Source organism: Cynocephalus volans, chromosome 5 (assembly GCF_027409185.1).
Source record: "Cynocephalus volans isolate mCynVol1 chromosome 5, mCynVol1.pri, whole genome shotgun sequence".
Classification (NCBI taxonomy): domain Eukaryota; kingdom Metazoa; phylum Chordata; class Mammalia; order Dermoptera; family Cynocephalidae; genus Cynocephalus; species Cynocephalus volans.
In genome coordinates, this window is record NC_084464.1 from 157,220,554 (window position 1) to 157,238,413 (window position 17,860).

The 17,860-nt window shown below is 44.1% G+C and overlaps 1 protein-coding gene and 1 pseudogene across 1 annotated transcript in view; both read left to right on the top strand.

Moving 5' to 3' along the window:
• FNDC1 (fibronectin type III domain containing 1) overlaps positions 1-17,860 on the top strand; it is an 87,722-nt gene that overhangs the window by 39,143 nt on the left and 30,719 nt on the right. The window contains exons 6-11 of the mRNA XM_063097452.1: positions 3,865-3,963; positions 5,384-5,501; positions 7,263-7,450; positions 8,240-8,347; positions 11,138-11,326; positions 13,114-15,702. Coding sequence (XP_062953522.1) covers positions 3,865-3,963; positions 5,384-5,501; positions 7,263-7,450; positions 8,240-8,347; positions 11,138-11,326; positions 13,114-15,702 — 3,291 coding nt within the window. The remainder of the gene's footprint in view (positions 1-3,864; positions 3,964-5,383; positions 5,502-7,262; positions 7,451-8,239; positions 8,348-11,137; positions 11,327-13,113; positions 15,703-17,860) is intronic.
• LOC134379420 (U2 spliceosomal RNA) lies at positions 7,880-8,010 on the top strand (annotated as a pseudogene).

Genomic DNA, 17,860 nt, shown 5'->3' on the forward strand with positions numbered 1-17,860 from the left:
TGTTCTGTGTCTTAACCTGGTCTGCACATGTTGGCACAGGCAGCTGAGTGCCAGGCACAGCACTGCAGCCATCTCAGTGCAGGCTCCAGACTCTTTCCAGCAGAAAAGAGACTAGCACCTCTCTGCTCCAATGCTGCGTGAAATGGCGAGGGATCCCAGGAACCAAAGGAGAAATCCAAGCTGTACATGGTTTGCGAGGCGTGACTTTGCTGTTAGCAGCAAGACCTAGAATTAGAGACTCCATCACCTGAAGCCACAGAAAAATTTGGAGACTCGTCAATCATTCATTCCTGAGCCTACCCCTATGCCCGAATAGTTTGACTGTGCTGGTTAAATGGCTCTGTTTTGGTGATGCCGACCCAGTTCTACCCAGAATATCAGCAGAAGAGCAGAGTCGCTATTTTTGCATTTCTGATACTGCTGAGAGCATTTTTTTAAATGGAAAGTTGTCATGGATCTGAGCCTTTTACAGATACCACACATTAAAGTGTCGTTTAGTGTTGACAGTTTTTCATCTGACTGGGTCTGTTATTTTTTCATGTCTTCGGTATGAACTGCTGGCTCACCTGAGGATAGCAGGACTTTTTTGTTGCCTGATCTTGAGCAAATATTGGACCTGAGGTCAGAAGTGGGCTCCTGTCCCAGCCTGAATGGACAAGGCGAGCGTTGGGCTTCCAGTACAGTGTGTTAGCTTTTGCATTTTTGCTGCACAAGGAGCTGGATTTGCCATCATGAATGATCTAAGAGGTTACTGTGTGGAGGCGGAGCTGGCCCCATCACAGGGTGTGGGGAGGAACAGGGAGAAGTGAACTCCCCAGGGCTGTCGGAGTGGACATGCTGTGACGGGAGGACCATCTCCTTATTTTATCCTGCACGGGACTTTAATTCTGCTTATAACAGAGATGCCACTGAATGTGTGGGACTGCAGAGGGTGGTCACATGTTAAGGAGACTTGGTTGGAGGAGAGAGGCCTGAGGTCCCATCAGCAGAGCCCCCATCTCTGAGCTGTTCATTGAACGTGTCTTATTGGGCATCTTCTGTGTCGGGTGTGATCCTGGGGGAGGCACCAGTGTAGAATCAATATCAAAGGAGGCCCCACAAGGACGATGACGTCTGAGCAAAGGCCTGCAGGTGGAGAGGCCATGGGAATAACGAGGGCAGAGGAGACAGCAGGACCAGGACCCGAGTGGAAGCGGATAGCAGTAAAGACGGAGCACGTCTGGAGACCTTCAGAAAGTTATGACAGACTTTTACAAGTTGAGACACGGTGTTTCTGCCACATCACATGCTTGAGATCTGGAAGTGTCTTAGTCCATCTCTGTTGCTTATAACAGAATACCTGAAACTGGGGAACTTACAAAGGAATGAAATTCATTTCTTACAGCTTTGAAGTTGGGAAGTCCGAGGTCCAGGGGGCAGGCACATCTGGTGAGGACCTTCTTCTTGGTGGTGACTCTCTACAGCAATGCAGGGTGTCTCATGGCGACAATGGCCAGAGCAAGAGTGAGCTGACCATCTCACTGCCCTCCTTATAAAGCCCTCAGAAGCAGGCGCATGATAACTCATGACTTCATAAATAGATGAATCCATTCACGAGGGCACAGTCTTCATGATCCAATCACCTCCCAAAGGGCCCCCCTTTCAACTACCATGACTGGATTTTCCACCGTCTTAACACTGTTACAATGGGAGTCAAGTTTCTGTGAGTTTTGGGGGGACAGTCAATCCGCAGCAGGAAGTGAGCAGATGCGTTGGTGCTGATGGGGGATGACGGGGTCGTTTTGTAAATTTTGTTTCCTCTGTTTATTCGATGATCAGCAAACAGAAAGAAGTGGGTTTTTATACCCCTGCAGTTCCTCATTAGATCTCTATGAAAAGAAGTGGGTTTTTATACCCCTGCAGTTCCTCATTAGATCTCTATGAAAAGAGACAGGTTGCTGCCTGGAGCTGATGCCCATTTAGCCCTGGGCATGCTGCCCCCTTGTCTGCAGCTCTTGGGAGCCAGGTAGACTAGTGTGAGGCCCAGCCCTGCCTCTTCCTCTGTGACCTCGGTGGTCATCTCACCTCTGTGAGCCTGTTCCCTCATCTGCGAAAGGAGACAGCGATAGCGGCTTCATCGTGGGCTTTTATTAGGACGAAATGAAGAATTGCACATGAAATGTTGAGCACAGTGGGGAGCCTTGAGCCCGAACACGTGAGCTGTTACTGTAGTTTACTGCAGTACGAAACTCTCCCTTAATGATAATCTTGGACCAAGTTTAGTTTCAAGAGCTCAGCAAATCAGTATCAGTATCAATATCAGTATTAAAAAAACTAAGAACTTTAAGAAGTATATTGAAAACATATACAAATTTCAGTTGTGGGAAATTATTCGTTTCTTGGTGGTTCTTGATAAATGATGGGACACCGCTTTTCACGTTTAGTCACTTACACATGTTCCTGGATTTTGAGGCTGATTGGCAGATTTTTTTTCTTGGCTTATTTTTGGCATGCTTCCATTGTCAACAGCACCAAGGAACCAACAGATCTGAAGTGTGGCCTCTGTATAGAAGCTCAATTTGATGTTCTGTGAATTCAAGTGTTACAAACTTGATCTTTCCCTTTTATATATAAAACAGATATTTCAAAATTCCATGGTAGAAAAATATGTGACTGCCTCATGTAAATAATTTACAAATATCACAGCTCTCAGAGCATGAGCTGTCGAATGTGATCCCCTTCCCCTGAAATCTCTGATTAGTCTACAGCAGTTCGCTTTACAAAAATAAATCGCTCTCTGTGAGGTTTTTGAATGCAGGTCTCCTTTTTGTTTAACTCAACATGTTTGTAAGGCGAAAGGCTTATTTTCCCACTTCTTTCTGAGAGTTTGCAATGCCTGGAGTCCTGTGTTCGAAATCCTCTTTAAGATCTTAGTGTCATCTCTGTTAATTTACCTAGGTATTATTACCTGATGATAATACTATCTGCACTAGTCAGGTTGCCTTATATTTATTCTTGTATTGATTAAAGCTGCAACAGGAAGCTTGGTCAGTAGAGCCTGGACTTGGTCATAAGCAATTTTGGATTCAAGGAAGAGTTTGCATTCTACTTAAGTGCGTGACCTTGGGCAAGTCACTCAATTTTTATGACTTTATGTCCTTATTTGTAAAATAAGAAGGTCAAATTGGAAGATAACCAAGATTTCATCTGGATCTTAGACTCTATTATTCTACAGTACTTAAGAGTGTAAGTTTAAATTTCATCACTGTGATTTTTTTTCCAAATAAAATTTCCAAGTTTGGATTAAGTTGGATACTAGTGGAACCTATGTAACAACTGGGGAAAGGGAGACTAACTGAAAGAATAATCCAGAAATAGAAATACTTTTCCATTTGTTCTTAGTAAAATCTTAAGATTCCATTCTGAGGATTCTAGTTTCCAAGGGCACAGCACCCTATGGGAAAAGAAAAACGTTCTGGCTGCTGGCCTGGTCGACTGTCTGTTCTTTTCATTTCTCCCTTCATTTTGATGACAGATAAAAACAGAGTAACTGCCACTTCTCTATGTTGGAAGCAAAAATAAATTGCGAGAATTGTGTGGGTAAATATGCTATTCTTTTCTTTTTTGAAGCATGTTCATCTCTTTTTGAGGCCAATGAGATAAATACCCATTTTTCAAAAATTATACGTAAAAATAAGTTCCCCATTCTTTAACATAATGGGGGTGTTCCCTCTGAGTTTAGTCCCTACAGTTCTTGGGCTCATCTTTAGTTGTCCCCAGAAAGATGAAATGGAAAGGAAGGGAAGGGGGAATGCAGACAACCAGGGATGCGTGTCCCTGAGAAATCCAAGCCAGTCTCACCCCTTCTTGCTTCTTGGTCTGCAGCATCGGAGTCAGTGTACGTGGTCTCCCTGCAGTCTATGAATTCTCAGGGGCAGAGTCAGCCAGTCTACAGGGCTGCCCTAACGAAACGGAAGATTTCAGGTATGTTTCTCAGGAAGCATTTGATCAAACCATGGTCTAGTATGAATGCTGTGTTGTTTCCAAATGATGTTGGCTGGGCAAGAGATTACATGAATTTTATTGAGGATAAAGGAAACAACAGGGCAGACTTGGTCATATTTTGGGTACAAGGGTGTTTCATACTCAGAGGCTGGAGTGTTCTTGTGGTAAAACTGATAAAATATATTGCACTGTATATTTTGAGTGTCTTCATTGTGCAGTACATTTGCCACGATAAGAGCAGCTAAGCATTTATTCCACGGAAAGGCATAGTCTGATCCATGCACAAATTGCCCTTGGTGATACTCTGAATAAAGTGAGAGAAAGGAGAGTAGCTGTGGAGGGTGGTGTGCAAGATATGTGCACAGATGTCATTTCAGCTCAATTTGCATAAAACTGTCATTGAGAAGAGTGAGAAAAAATGTAACAGTGATTTGCTTATAGCCTGATCACTATCCACTTTCTAAGGGATACTTTTCCCCATATTCGTTCCCAGATATTTTTTATATTACTCATATATTAACAAATTACATATACCTTTTCTGGACTGTGAGCCTTAATTTAAAATAATTATTTCATGAAATTTATTATATTGTATTTTTACATTGTGTAAAGAAGTTCCACATTTATGCAGTTTCCATTTTATTATTCATTAATTGCTGCCATAGGAAAAGTCCCTGAATCACTTCTCCTGCTTGTGGCAAAATCCATATCCTTTTGAAACATGGTACTTGAGAAGTGAAAAGAAAAAACAAAACAAAAATACAAGAGACTAAAGAAAAAGATCAAAGACATCTTGTGAGACTTAATTTGCTAAAGGTTGAGCTAAGACTACAAGCTTTGTGACTATATGTATTCTGACGAAAAGGTAAATCTCTGTAAGAAATTGGCAAACTGAATTCTATTTAACATCAGAATATAAATTTTAATCTGCCTTGGAATCACATATTCTAAAATGTGAGGACATTGAACCCAATGTGATTCTTACAATTTGAACCAGAATTTTCATTTCATGCCATGATCACGCCTAGACTTTTGCTTCCCATAAAAATTTTATATTTCCCAGAAACTTACATTGTGCATGGAGAAGACAGTTATTTGGAGTACCTTCGACCAAGGCAAAGCATCCCCTGTGTATAGTTCTATGTTGGTTGTGTTGGGCAGCTTTTAAAGCAAACTGCCCATTTCTTAGGCTGTGTTTAAGATGAGCAAGAGTGGAGATTTTTGTTTTTCTCCACTGACCAAATAATTGTTTGACTTTCCATTCATTTCATTTTATCTATATCAGCCATAAGCAGTTGAAAATTATATAGGGTGAATAATAAACTCTGAAAGCCAGAGGGGCTCAGGGCAGAGCCTATTGATAAAGACAGCCTTTCTATACACCCTCGTGTCATTTCAGAAGCGGATGAACTGGATGTCCCTAATGACATCAATGTCCGGGTTATGTCGTCCCAGTCTGTGCTTGTGGCCTGGGTGGATCCTGTTGTGGAAAAACAGAAGAAAGTTGTTGCATCAAGGTACTTTTGCTTATTTGTCTTTATTTTATGTACAGTGTATGGGAGAGGTGTTTTTTCTGGACCCGAAAAGATATGTATTTATTTTAATGATTTTATTTTCTGAATTATATGAATGCTGGCCTCTCTTGTAGCTGAATGATAGCATTTTCTGTGGCAATCTAGTTAATCCTGAGTGTGGTCACATATTTCACACAAATCAGATGCTAGCAGGCCCTTGTGTGTAGTACACACAGCAGGACCTCACATCTCTCTTGCTCAGAGTTTTATCTCATGTCTGGGAATTTCCTAGATTCCGTTTCTTTCTTTGCCCCATTGGTATTTTGCTTTGTCTCATTAATATTCTGTTCACGCACAGGATCTATTTTAGGAAGAGTCTTCCTGTTCCTCCTGTTATCCAGGAAGAGTCACACACAGTAGGACAGATTTTTTTGTAGAGTGGTAGACATTTGTCTAATGTGCTACAGTTAGTAGTTACTCATGAGATATTTGTTGAATACTGAATCGCTTCATGTCCAGCTTGTTTGTGCATAACAAAATGCACCTTATTTTCTCTTAGACCATGATATTATATTATTCTGGTTTTTATATGAAAAAAGATTTGGTGCTCTAGTCATTATCTATTAATTTTTGAAATTATTTGCCATCAGAAAAGGGGAGTGTACTTTAAAATGAAGGGAATATAGTGCTGAGATTATACATATACATACATGCATACATACATACAGACAGACTGTTATTCATATTAGATATATAGTTTCCTTTACTGTCTGCTACTAAAAAAAGACATCTGCTGCTTTTGAAAGACCACAGACGATTCATAGCGATTCTCTCCCTAGCCATGTGGCCTTCCCCAACATAAAGTATTCCTGATCACCATAGGATTTTGATTTCCAACATCTTGCTGAGGACCAAAGAAAGCTTGGGTTTTCTTAACAGAACTGTTGTGTTAATTGGTATGCCAAGACTTCAACTGAAGTCTTCTCCTGACTTATTAAATATACTGAATAGCACGTTTTTAATGCACCAAATGCTTTCTACTGCAAAGAGGACACAACGAACATTTCCCTTAAGAAGAATGCAGTAAATGGTGTTTGCAGTGTTGAAGATTCTGTTGTCTGGGTTGTTGAACCTTACCATGTTTGGTTACACTGTTCCTCTCCCTGATAATCATAATCACACACCAGAGTTTCTCCGATAGGCTCCTCTGTCCCGTTCTATTTGCTACACTCTCTGCTCCTTTTCATGGTAACAAGTCTACTCAAAAAACCACATGTTCCCTTTCCTCCTGAACCTATAGAAAACATTCCTATTTGGCATGAAAAAAGCCTTTTTTGTTTTTCTTTTCTGAAGAACTTAGATACTTTGGGCCGGTTTTGGTCTTTAATAGCGTCTCTTTCTACACTATACAAAGCCACAAACATTCCATGCACACACACATCCCTGATAAGTTTTGCCTCATAAAATCCATCTCCCGTCCCTCCCTTCCTTTTGTAATCTCTGTTTGATCTTTTGAGTAGTAAGACTTTTTGGTTTTTAAAAGACATCTAGCTTCATTTTTCCTGGCCTACTTTAGACACCTTTGCCTGGAACTTAAGCAGATTCTTGGAGCCAATAACATAGTCAAAAGTTTAGATTTTTCTCTTCTTTGATTTCCCTACTTACCTCCAGAAGTCATCACGTATAGGCAAGGAACAACAGCAAGGAATCTAGGGTTTAGTTGTAGAGAATTTGGATGCATTGTTGTATTGCATTTTCTTACAGACAGTACACTGTGCGCTATCGAGAAAAGGGGGAATCCGCCAGGTGGGATTACAAGCAGATCACTAACAGGCGCGTGTTGATCGAGAACCTGATTCCAGACACCGTGTATGAATTTGCAGTCCGTATTTCACAGGGTGAAAGAGATGGCAAATGGAGTACGTCAGTCTTCCAAAGAACACCAGAATCTGGTCTGTATTTGAAAATGGCCTTTGGATTTTCAATTTGGGAAATACTCATAAAATAGGATTTAAAGACAGTTTAAGAAGCCAATACTGACCAAGACCAGCAAGGGCGTTTGTCACGTCACATTAACCCTCAATCTTGGTAGTGTTTCTACGTGTAAATGCAAAGAAGTTAAGGAGCTATTTCTTTGGGTTCATGTTTTATCCTTTGCTGGACTTTTCCACAAGCATGTTGTGCTGACATGTGGAGCACATTAAATCCCAGTGTGTAGTATATATCAATCACCATTGTGTGTGGGGATGCCCCTGGGTAATGCATGGCTCTTGTATGTAGGAGAGACTCTTCTTTCCTGAGGCTGAGGTTGTGTTTGATTCTGGAGGAGAATTTTGCTCTGTATCCAAGACTATAATTCTTTTCTTTTAAACTATGACTTTATCGCTTCTCGGCCTTTTGGCTAAGATCAAGTGTAAACTATGACTTTAAATGTTTTATTAAAAATAAATTGGAATTGGACTTTAATCTTCTTTGTATATTTCAGGATTATTTAGCAATGAGGGAAATGCTGAATTCCTAAAAGCATTTTCCTAGATATGTTTAAACACACTATATGAGTTGGTAGGAGTGACATAAGTCACTATATTACACAAAGAGCAAGGGTAGAATTTTCTGTAATGTGTAATCAAAATAAGCAGTTTCTTTTTAATTAAAAATGTGTATACAGGGACTATATGCCATTTACTTTTAGGATATCCATTAGGGCATTTAAAAATGTTTGATTCCTTGTTGTTTTGTAGCTCCTACCACAGCTCCTGAAAACTTAAATGTGTGGCCAGTCAATGGCAAACCTACAGTTGTCACTGTGTCTTGGGATGCACTACCTGAGACTGAGGGAAAAGTGAAAGGTAGGACACTCATTCCTAATCCTATGAGATGCACTGACTCTGATACCATGGCCTCTACTCACAGCTTTGGTGATTGAAGAAGGAAACAGGGAAGCAACATATGTATAAGAGGTGCTAACCCCCAGGACAAGAATATTTCACGCAGAGTTTTCATTGTCTAAGATCCAGGTAGTTTTCACATTTCTGTTTTTGTGTTGCTGTCAGAAGGGATGTTTTCAATTTCATGCAATGACTCTTGCTTTCATGCTATGGGTATTTTTATTGTGCCAGTAAGATCATGAAATTAGGCGTTAGCAAGAACCCCTTAGGATCATAAATATCTTTAATGGGACTGTAAATATTTTTAATGGGTTTGAAAAATTCAAGTAATTGCTGGGACATGGACTTACTCCCTAATTGTCGGCGTTTATTTATTTATGTCTAGGAAAACATAATGTTAAAATAGAAAAAAAATTGGAGATTTAAAAGAATAAAAATACAGTAAAATATTCACAACTACTTAAATTTAAAAATTCTCTGATGGGAATACTAAAAAAACACACGAATCTTTTATTTTTAATGTAAAAGCATTTAAGAACCTTTCAGAAGTCTGTTTAGAGACATTTTAAAGAGCCATATTGAAGTTTTTTCTGGCATCACCTATTCAAATGTACCAGGAAAGAATGGAGTTTTTATTCAAGAATAGAATATTTTTATTGTTATTCTATTTGGGGAGACAACTTTAAGTCTAATATATCCAGGAACTATGAAAAGTTTGTGTGAGCTTAAAGAAATCCAGAAAATTACCATCAATCTCCTCTGAGAATTTCTTAATTGAAAAATTGAATGGTTCTTTTTTGTATTCAATAATAAGTTATCTTTGCTGACATGTAGGATATCTTTTCATGGAACAACAGAAGTTAAGAAAGGTAGATATGGAATGATATTTTCTATACTTAATGCTTTCTCATTTCCCAATTTTTAAAGAATAGATTGTAGTACTCTTCTTGCTCATTTTTCCCCCCCACTGGAATAAATCAGAAACAAATGAAGAGGATAAATATTTAGTTGGCTCTTTAAAATTATTCTTTTTTTATGACAATTTGAACATTGGCTCCCTCTGTATTTTTTTTTTTTTTTTTTTTTTGTGACTGGTAAGGGGATTGCAACCTGTGGCTTGGCATCGCCCGCACCGCACTCAGCCAGTGAGCACACCAGCCATCCCTATATAGGATCCGAACCCGAGGCGGGAGCACCGCTGCACTCTCCCGAGTGCGCCACGGGGCCGGCCCCTCCCTCTGTATTAATATTGATGCAATGCTGAAAAGTCCTCTGAAAATTGAATAAAGACATTTTTTGGCTGATTCCTTTTTTTAATTTTAGAAAACTCAATTATTGCTCCTCTCGTGACTTTATTACTATGCTACTTATTTGTTATTTCCTTCTCCCACATCTTAGTTTATATTTATAGCTCTTTGGTGAAAGAAACTTCCTGGCAGTCAATTAAATATTGACAGAAATAATAATAGCCACTGATTTTTTTTTATGTCCAAAAGAACTCATGTGTCTTAACATGGCTTAGTTTTCATAAGAGAATAGTGATGGAATTGGAATTCAGAATTACCCTGGGCATTTTCTATGTATGAGAAATATAAAACATATTAGAAGAATATGCTTTAACATGGTTAGATTTGTTTACAGATGAATTGAATCCATTAAAAAAAATCTGAGTTACAAAATTTTATAGACAGTAAGTTGTTTTTTTGACCATCATAAATAACTAGTTTGCTCATTTTTGATGAGGAAGAATGCTTTGTTTTTCTCCGACAAATGCTGCAAAAGCATTTGTGGTTGAAAGATTTTTTAATTAATGTGCCTTTTCAAGATTAGAATTTAGGAAAAAGAAAAGATATCCCAAGCTCCTCATAACTGCTTGATTTTTCTGTGATTCGAATTATTTTCTTAGTTGGATCCTACTCATATAAATTTGATAACTTTTGTAGATCTTGAGTTCATCAAGAAGAAATAGTCAGGGCAATTTTTAGTTGAAGGTGAAAGTTATGCTTCTAAATGTGACTGCCTTGTGTTACAATATTTCTATGTAAGCACAGAGATATTTTAGTTCCTCAAACTGAATTTGCTATTGTTTTCAAACTTCAAAGATATTATGTGCTTACAGATAGAGCCAATTAAATGTGGAAGCATAGATATCACATACATCTACTTGGCAGCTTTTCTTCACTGTTTTAAATACTGTGAAACATCATTGTCAGCATATATTGAGTAAGAACTTTTATAATTCCTACAAAAGTGAAATTATATTGCAAATATGAAAGTTTTCTGGCTTAATGTACCAGTAAATAATCTAGCTTAATAAACTGAACCTCTAGAAGACGTCAGCAACTATTCACAATCAGTTTCTAGCAGTTGTCTCTTTGTTTTCCTTGGTTTCTTCTATTCAGGATATATTAATTCCATCATTGCAAGTTAATAAATACATACAATAAAATCACACACACAGTGTAAATAGTTTCGGGAATTGTATGAAGACTGGCCTTCTGGGTTCCACGTTTAATTTGCTTAAAATAGCACACAGCCAGCTAATTAATAAACAGCCCGGCCTGGTGGCCTAAACAAACGTGAGTTCACCTTCTGCCGTGTCTTTATGCTCCAGCTGTTGACTTGGCGTGCATTGCTAGTGTATTAATTTTAGTAATGCACGTTCTAATTCATCCTGCCCATACAGTCTGTCTGCTGGACACAGGACTGTTTTCAGTTTCCTCCTTCCAACCATCTGCCAAATCATTTCAGAATACATTCTTTCATATGCCCCGGCTCTCAAACCATTTGGAGCAAAGTCCCTCACCTATCCTGGAGACACCACGTCTGCCCTGGTGGATGGTCTGCAGCCTGGGGAACGCTATCTTTTCAAAATCCGGGCCGCAAACAGGAGAGGCCTGGGGCCTCACTCCAAAGCCTTCATTGTCGCTATGCCAACAAGTAAGCATCATGTGTTTGTGGCTCTGTTTCCTCTCTCTCTCTTCATCCCTGCCATTTGTTTTGTGTTTCTTTGAATCATGCTCTTGGGTGCAGAACTGCTCAGTTAATGGTTTTGGGGGCTAAGTTTGCATATTGATTTCTAAAATATCTTTGTGGTCCCTTTAGAAATTAGTCTCCCCAAAGACTAAAATGCTATCTTTTACTGATAACATTAATTATTATTACAATTTTATTAATGTTTTGATTATATGATTAATCTTATATCATTGCCTAATTGGGGGCTTATGGTGGCAGGGAAAGAAGATTTTTACAAGTGTAATGTGACATTTCTAATTGTTTGTTGGCTCTCTTCAACTTCTACATAGCTTTTAAAATTTTTAGTTCATATTCCATTATTTTGGAGTGCAGACTCAGATGAAGTTCAGTTGCCTAGTTTATCTGATCAGTATCAAAACCAAACTAGTTACTAAAGATCCAAGAGTGGAGTGGAGTGTTTTGGGACTGTGTTTTCTTTTCCGCTTCCCCACATTTATGCCAGACACTGGCAGCTTGCACCTTCGTTGTGCTGTGAGGACCCGCAGTGCACCACGCTAGTAAACAGTTTTGTCCCGGAAAAAACTGTGAAGTAGATGCAGTTTGCTCCCTCTGGGTCCCCCACTGCTATATAGATTCCCCTCTCTCACAGCATCCCTTCCTTCTCAATCCTGCTCTCAAGACAAAGTGACTTGTAGGGTACATTTTATACAATGTTTTTGCCTATCCCAGGAGTCTTTTTGTTTTAAGCCTTACTTTGGAACTACAAATGTATCCATTATGAAAAGAATTTTAAGCAAGAAGAAGCGAGCAAGTAAGGACACGTTGGGGAAAAGGGAACTCTTTGGCATGCCTCAAAAATTACAAATTTGGGCCGAGCCTGTGGCGCACTCGGGAGGGTGCAGCGCTGGGAGCGCGGCGACGCTCCCAGCGGCCGGGGGTTCGGATCCTATATAGGAATGGCCGGTGCACTCACTGGCTGAGTGCCGGTCACGAAAAAGGGGAAAAAAAAAAAAAAATTACAAATTTGTTGCTCACCCTGGTCACTTGTAAGTCACATGTGACAGAGTCCCATATAGTTTTGATCATAGATCAATGTTTTGTATCAGGCTTACACATATTTCTTGCCTATTAAGAAGAGCTATAATGCATTTGTGATATACTGACAGTTATATCAAGGAAGTCCTACATAAGATTATGCATTTACAAAATCGGGGAATTACAGTTAGCCTCCCATATATGTAGGGGTTTGGTTCCAGGACCCCCTGTATATATCAAAATCCATGTAAACTCAGGTCCTACAGTTGGCCCTGTGGAACAGGTTATGAGAAAAGTGGGCCCTCCATGTATGCGCGGGTTCTGCACCCCACAAATACTGTATTTTCCATCCACAGTTGGTTAAAATCTTCAAGTGTGGAACTGCTGTATAGGTGGACCCCAGCACTTCAAATCCGTGTTGTTCAAGGGTCCACTGGACTTCAAAGTACTCATTTCAGAATTCCTTCAAATAATAAGCTCTGACAACCTGATTCAACTCATATTCTTTAAGACTACATCTGTTACTTAAAGCAAAAGATAAGTTTTTAAAAAATGCTGTAATTAGGAAAATACACTTCTAGTGTTCTAGGGAATGAGAAGTTGTCAATTATGATGACCGGTTTGCAACTCCTCTGTACTGCCACGTTAAATACTCATTTTGTTGCACAGCTTTTGAATTTCTTCTCTGATGGTCAATTCTTTAACCTCTGTTACAGCCAGCAGCAGTGAGTCGAATGCTCAGCAGAATACCGAGGATAACTGGAAACCTGAAAAACCCAAGCCTTCCTCACCTTCTCCCAGAGTTCCAGCTTCCTCAAAACACACTCATGTGCCTGTTTCTCCTCATGGGAGAAATGTCAAGGATCCTCTTCTTGACTTGAAAAACAAAATATTGGCTAATGGTGGGGTGTCCAGAAAACCCCAGCTTCACCCAGAGAAGACTGAAGAGTTGGATCTTCAGTCGATGGAAGTTACTGACCAGGAGGAGCTGCATTCTCTGGGACATCCACCGACGTCACCTGCAGAGACCCTGGACCAGAAGCAAACCCTGAGGCCACCAAGTAGATCTGGCCCCTCGGCCACTGCTCCTGGCAGGACTCCGTGGTGGGCCCGAAGCCCTGTGCTGCCCCGCAAAGAAGGTGTGGATCAGCGCGGCTCCTCACGAGCCACTTACCCTCGTGCAGGGGTGGCCCTCGCAGGGTCAGCCTCTCCTGCACACCGGGTGGCCACCCAGGGCACCTCTCACCACCCTTCAGAGGGGCCCCGTGCCAACCTGGCTGCCAGCTCTGCTGACAATGACTTGGTGGACCAAGATGAGGATGAGCGAGCTGCAGGCTCCCTTCACCCCAAGGACACCTCCTCTGAGCAGCTGCCCCCCAAGACCCCCGCCCAGACCCAGCCAGCCCTGTCCCCCAGCCACCAGCCGGCCTCCAGCGTCCTGCAGCACAGAAGCTCCGTGCTCCATGGCACGAACCCAGCCTCGCCTGCGTGGAGGGCACCCCATCCTGGCGCCGTGGAGGAAGATTCAGGCGCTCCAGCCTCCACCTCCAGACTTTCTTCACTCCATAGGGGGTCATCTCAGCTGCTGCCCACCCACCCACACACAGGTCCTTCGCTCTCCGGGAACTGGAGGGATGGTCACGACGCCCCAGCCGCCAGTGCACCATCGCGGTCTACCACGTCTTCTTTGGGCTCCTCTCATCTCTCCTCGAGGACCCAGGTCTCTGAGGGAGCAGACCCTGCTGACGGTGGGGATGACAGTGACAGGGATACAGACGATAGCAGGCGGCAGGCGGAGGCCCCGGCCCCTGGACACTCGGGCCTGCTCAGAAGCAAGCCCTCTGCCGCCAATGGCAGGTCTCCAGGCAGGGTGGGCAGCGTTCGGGGCCTGCCGCTGCAGCCCTCGGGCTCCCCGCAGTCCACCGCATCCCCCCGAGTGCAGCCCCGGCTCCGTTCTCCCCCTGCCTCCCACCCCAGGCTTGGCTCTGGTATCCATGGAGACGGGGACGATGAGAAGCCACTCCCTGCCACCGTGGTCGATGACCACGGGCCTTCCTCCTCCAGGCAGCCCGGCTCTCGGAGCTGGGACCCCCTAAGAAGGGTCCCCCAGAGAGGGGCCGGCCTGCTCCGGAAGGAGCCCGTCCCAGAGGACCCCAAATCCCCCGGGACAGACGCGCATCCTCGGGGCAAACCCTCACGCCTGTCCTCTAAGGCCGGGGACGTTCAGCAGAGCACAGACGTGGCCGTGGAGGGTCGTTCCCCCCAAACACAGCCGGTGTCCACGGGCCGCCAGCTGTCCCCTGCTCCAGGTCCCGCAGCAGGGTCCCCGTCCCACCCAGGGGCCAGTGTGCCCAGAGGGATGACCCCCGGCCGGGCCCCAGCAAAGCAGGCCCCTCCGCCCGCCACCGCGTCCCAGCGCCAGCCCCCGGGGCCTCAGAGCAAGGACGCGGGGCGGCTGCTTCCTCAGCCCGACCTCGGGCGCGCTCAGGCCGGGCGTCCCCGGGCCGCGTCGCAGGGCGGCCACCGCTCCTCGGACGCCTACACGGCGAGCTCCCGAGGGCTGCTCCACACGGCCCCGCAGACCCAGGGCGGGGACTCTCAGAACGACGGCGACGTCCCCGCCGCCGCGCCCGCCGCCCCGGCCCGGTCCACGCAGCGGCCGGCGGAGCCTCGGGCGGGGAAGGCGGACGACGGGCCCGAGCGCGGACACGCGGGCGCCTCCCCGAGGCCCGGCCGGCCCGGCGACCCCCACCCGGCCCTCCGCGCCCGCGTCCCCGGCAGGACGGGGCCCCCGGCGGGGCGGAAGGACGGCGCGGCCCGGGCCGCCCCGGGAAGGACGCAGCCCGCGCCCCGGAGGCCCCCGCCGGCCAAAGCCCGGGCCTGGGCCTCGGCCGAGCAGGAGGTGGAGGAGCACGCGGGCTTTTCAAAAGCAGGAAAGGAAGACCCTCTGTCGTCCTCCGTCCCCGGGGGCGGCAAAGACGCTGACGGGGGCCTCTCCAAGGACAGGAAGCGGCCTGTCGCCGGGCCCGCTCCTGGCGAAGAGAGCGCCGCGCCCGGGAAGCCGCCTGTCCCCCGACCTCCGGGCAGCGCCGCAAGAGCCTCACGCCTCCCTCCCCGACACCCCACTCGCAGCCCTGCCACCCCAGGTCCCAGCGTCGGTCCCCCGTCCTGGCCGCAGGACACGTCCCGCGCCCCTCCCAGCTACGCCTCCACCACCCCTATGCTGTCCCTGCGCCAGCGCATGATGCAGTCGAGATTCCGGAATCCGCTCTCGCGCCCGCCGGTGAGACCCCCTTACAGACAAGGTAATTGGTTTTTAAAAACAGTCGCTTAGCCTCTTTTGCTGAGGTGCCCAGGAGTGTTCATGGCAATTCCTGAGAGGTTTTATTTTATCTTATTGTATTATTGAGCAGCCACCATGTCCAAGCACCGTGTTAAGAGCTTTGCACATGTCACGTCATTCTCTTCACCACCTGGTCGGGTTTGCAATGTTTCCTGTTTTCAGATGGGCAAGCGAGGTCTCGGGGATCTGAGTGGCTTGCACTTCAGCTGCGAAGTGGCCGAGCTACGATTCCAATCCCCAATGCTTAAATGCCACAGCCCTCTCCTATTCAGCTATCCCATATTGCCTCATTGAATTCCTTGACATATGCTCTTAATCTGTGAAAATGTCACAACCATGATGCCAAACTCAGGTTCCTGTATTCTAGGTTCTTTTTAGTTGTTCATGTGCCAGTGTATATTTAAGGAATTTGCAGCAATGAATTAGACATTTATATAGGTTAGTTTTTGTTCTTATTTTGTTGCTGTCTTTTGCATGCAAAACTCTCAGCGAAACCTACCATGGAACAAACTCAGATGTCTTGGGTATGAATTGCTCAGACATTGCAATCAGTGAATGTTGCCTGAAACCTCCAGAAAATGCATGTTAAAGGTGATTGTCACACAGAGGAGGCACAGGCAAATGTGTGCCTTGTATTTCCATAACAGAGGATGGAATGTGAACTGCTATGAACTGGAGTCTTATGTTGACCCCAGGGCAGGGTCTGAGGTATTTCCCATAAATTTGCATTCAGTCGAGTAGTGCCTTGAACTCTCCTGGCAGGTAATTTGGGGCTTCGTAGAACATTCTTGAATGAATGCATCAATATTTGTTAATTTATACAATACATAGTTATTTTAACTCAATGTAAAGACATAGAGCAATGCCCCACGTGGAGTTCAGTTTTCCCCTGAGATTGACTGTTTTAAGCAAACCTAAGATCCTGATAATAGCTGTGAAACTCAACATTCTCTTGAGCATAGCAAGAACTCAATAAATATTTAATGAATAAGTGAATGAGTGAGAGAAATAAAGTCTCTGACCTGCACATAGTTGTCAAAAGCCCAAGTACTTTATCCAGTGGGTGAGGCTGGACCACAGGGCACTCCCCGCTGAGGCCTCACATGGTGTAGCCGATGAGAAAGGGCCTGAGGTGGGGACAGACAGAAAGAACTGAAAGGGCAGCTGCTCCTCCTGCTCATTCTCTAAGCAGATGCTCAGGAGCCCATGGAGTTCAGCAAGCCCAGAGACAGCACTGTTCATTATATTTGGCGACTGATGGGTAGGGCCTGAGTCAGCTAGAAATAGTTGTCACGTTTAGTATAACATGCTGAGAAAAGCAGGACAGTGTCTAATACATTTTAGAGATAATTTTTTCTGTCCTTCTAACCCTTCCTCCCTCCAACTTACAATTGGCTAAAAAAACTACAGCTACTGAGGTCTTGAGCTTTGTATGGAAAATTTACTTATGTCACACACTATCTTTCCCCCAGTATTGTCAGAAAACTGACTGTATTAGTCAGAGTTCTCCAGAGATAGAACCAATAGGAGATGTACATGGACATATGAGAGGGGATTTATTAGGGAAATTGGCTCACGTGATTATGAAAGCTAAGGAGTCCCATGACAGGTGGTAGCATGGCTCAGTCCAAGTCCAGAAACCTCAGAACCAGGGAAGCTGATGATGTGAGTCCAAGGCCAAAGGCCTGACAGCCGGGGGTGCCACTGATGTAAGCCCTGGAACCCAAAGTCTGAAGAGTCTTGAGTTGGGATGTCCAGGGACAGGAGAGAAGAGTGTATCCCAGCTCCAGAGGGTAGAGCGAGAGATTCGACTTTTCCTCTGCTTTTGTTCCTTGGGCCCCCAGCAGATTGGATGGTGCCTGCCCATATTGAAAATGGGTCTTTCCCACCCAGTCCACTTAGGCTGTCATGCTAATCTCTGGAAACCCAACACTAATGCTTTACCAGGTTTCTATGTATTCCTTAACCTAGTCAAGTTGACACCTAAAATTAACCACACAGTGACTTTACTGTACTCTTAATAGACATTCATGTTGGCCATGTAGAAGTCACAGTTGAAGACTACCATTACCTAACACGTATGAGCTATTGGTTTAAAATTCTGTTTAGAGTTTCGATTT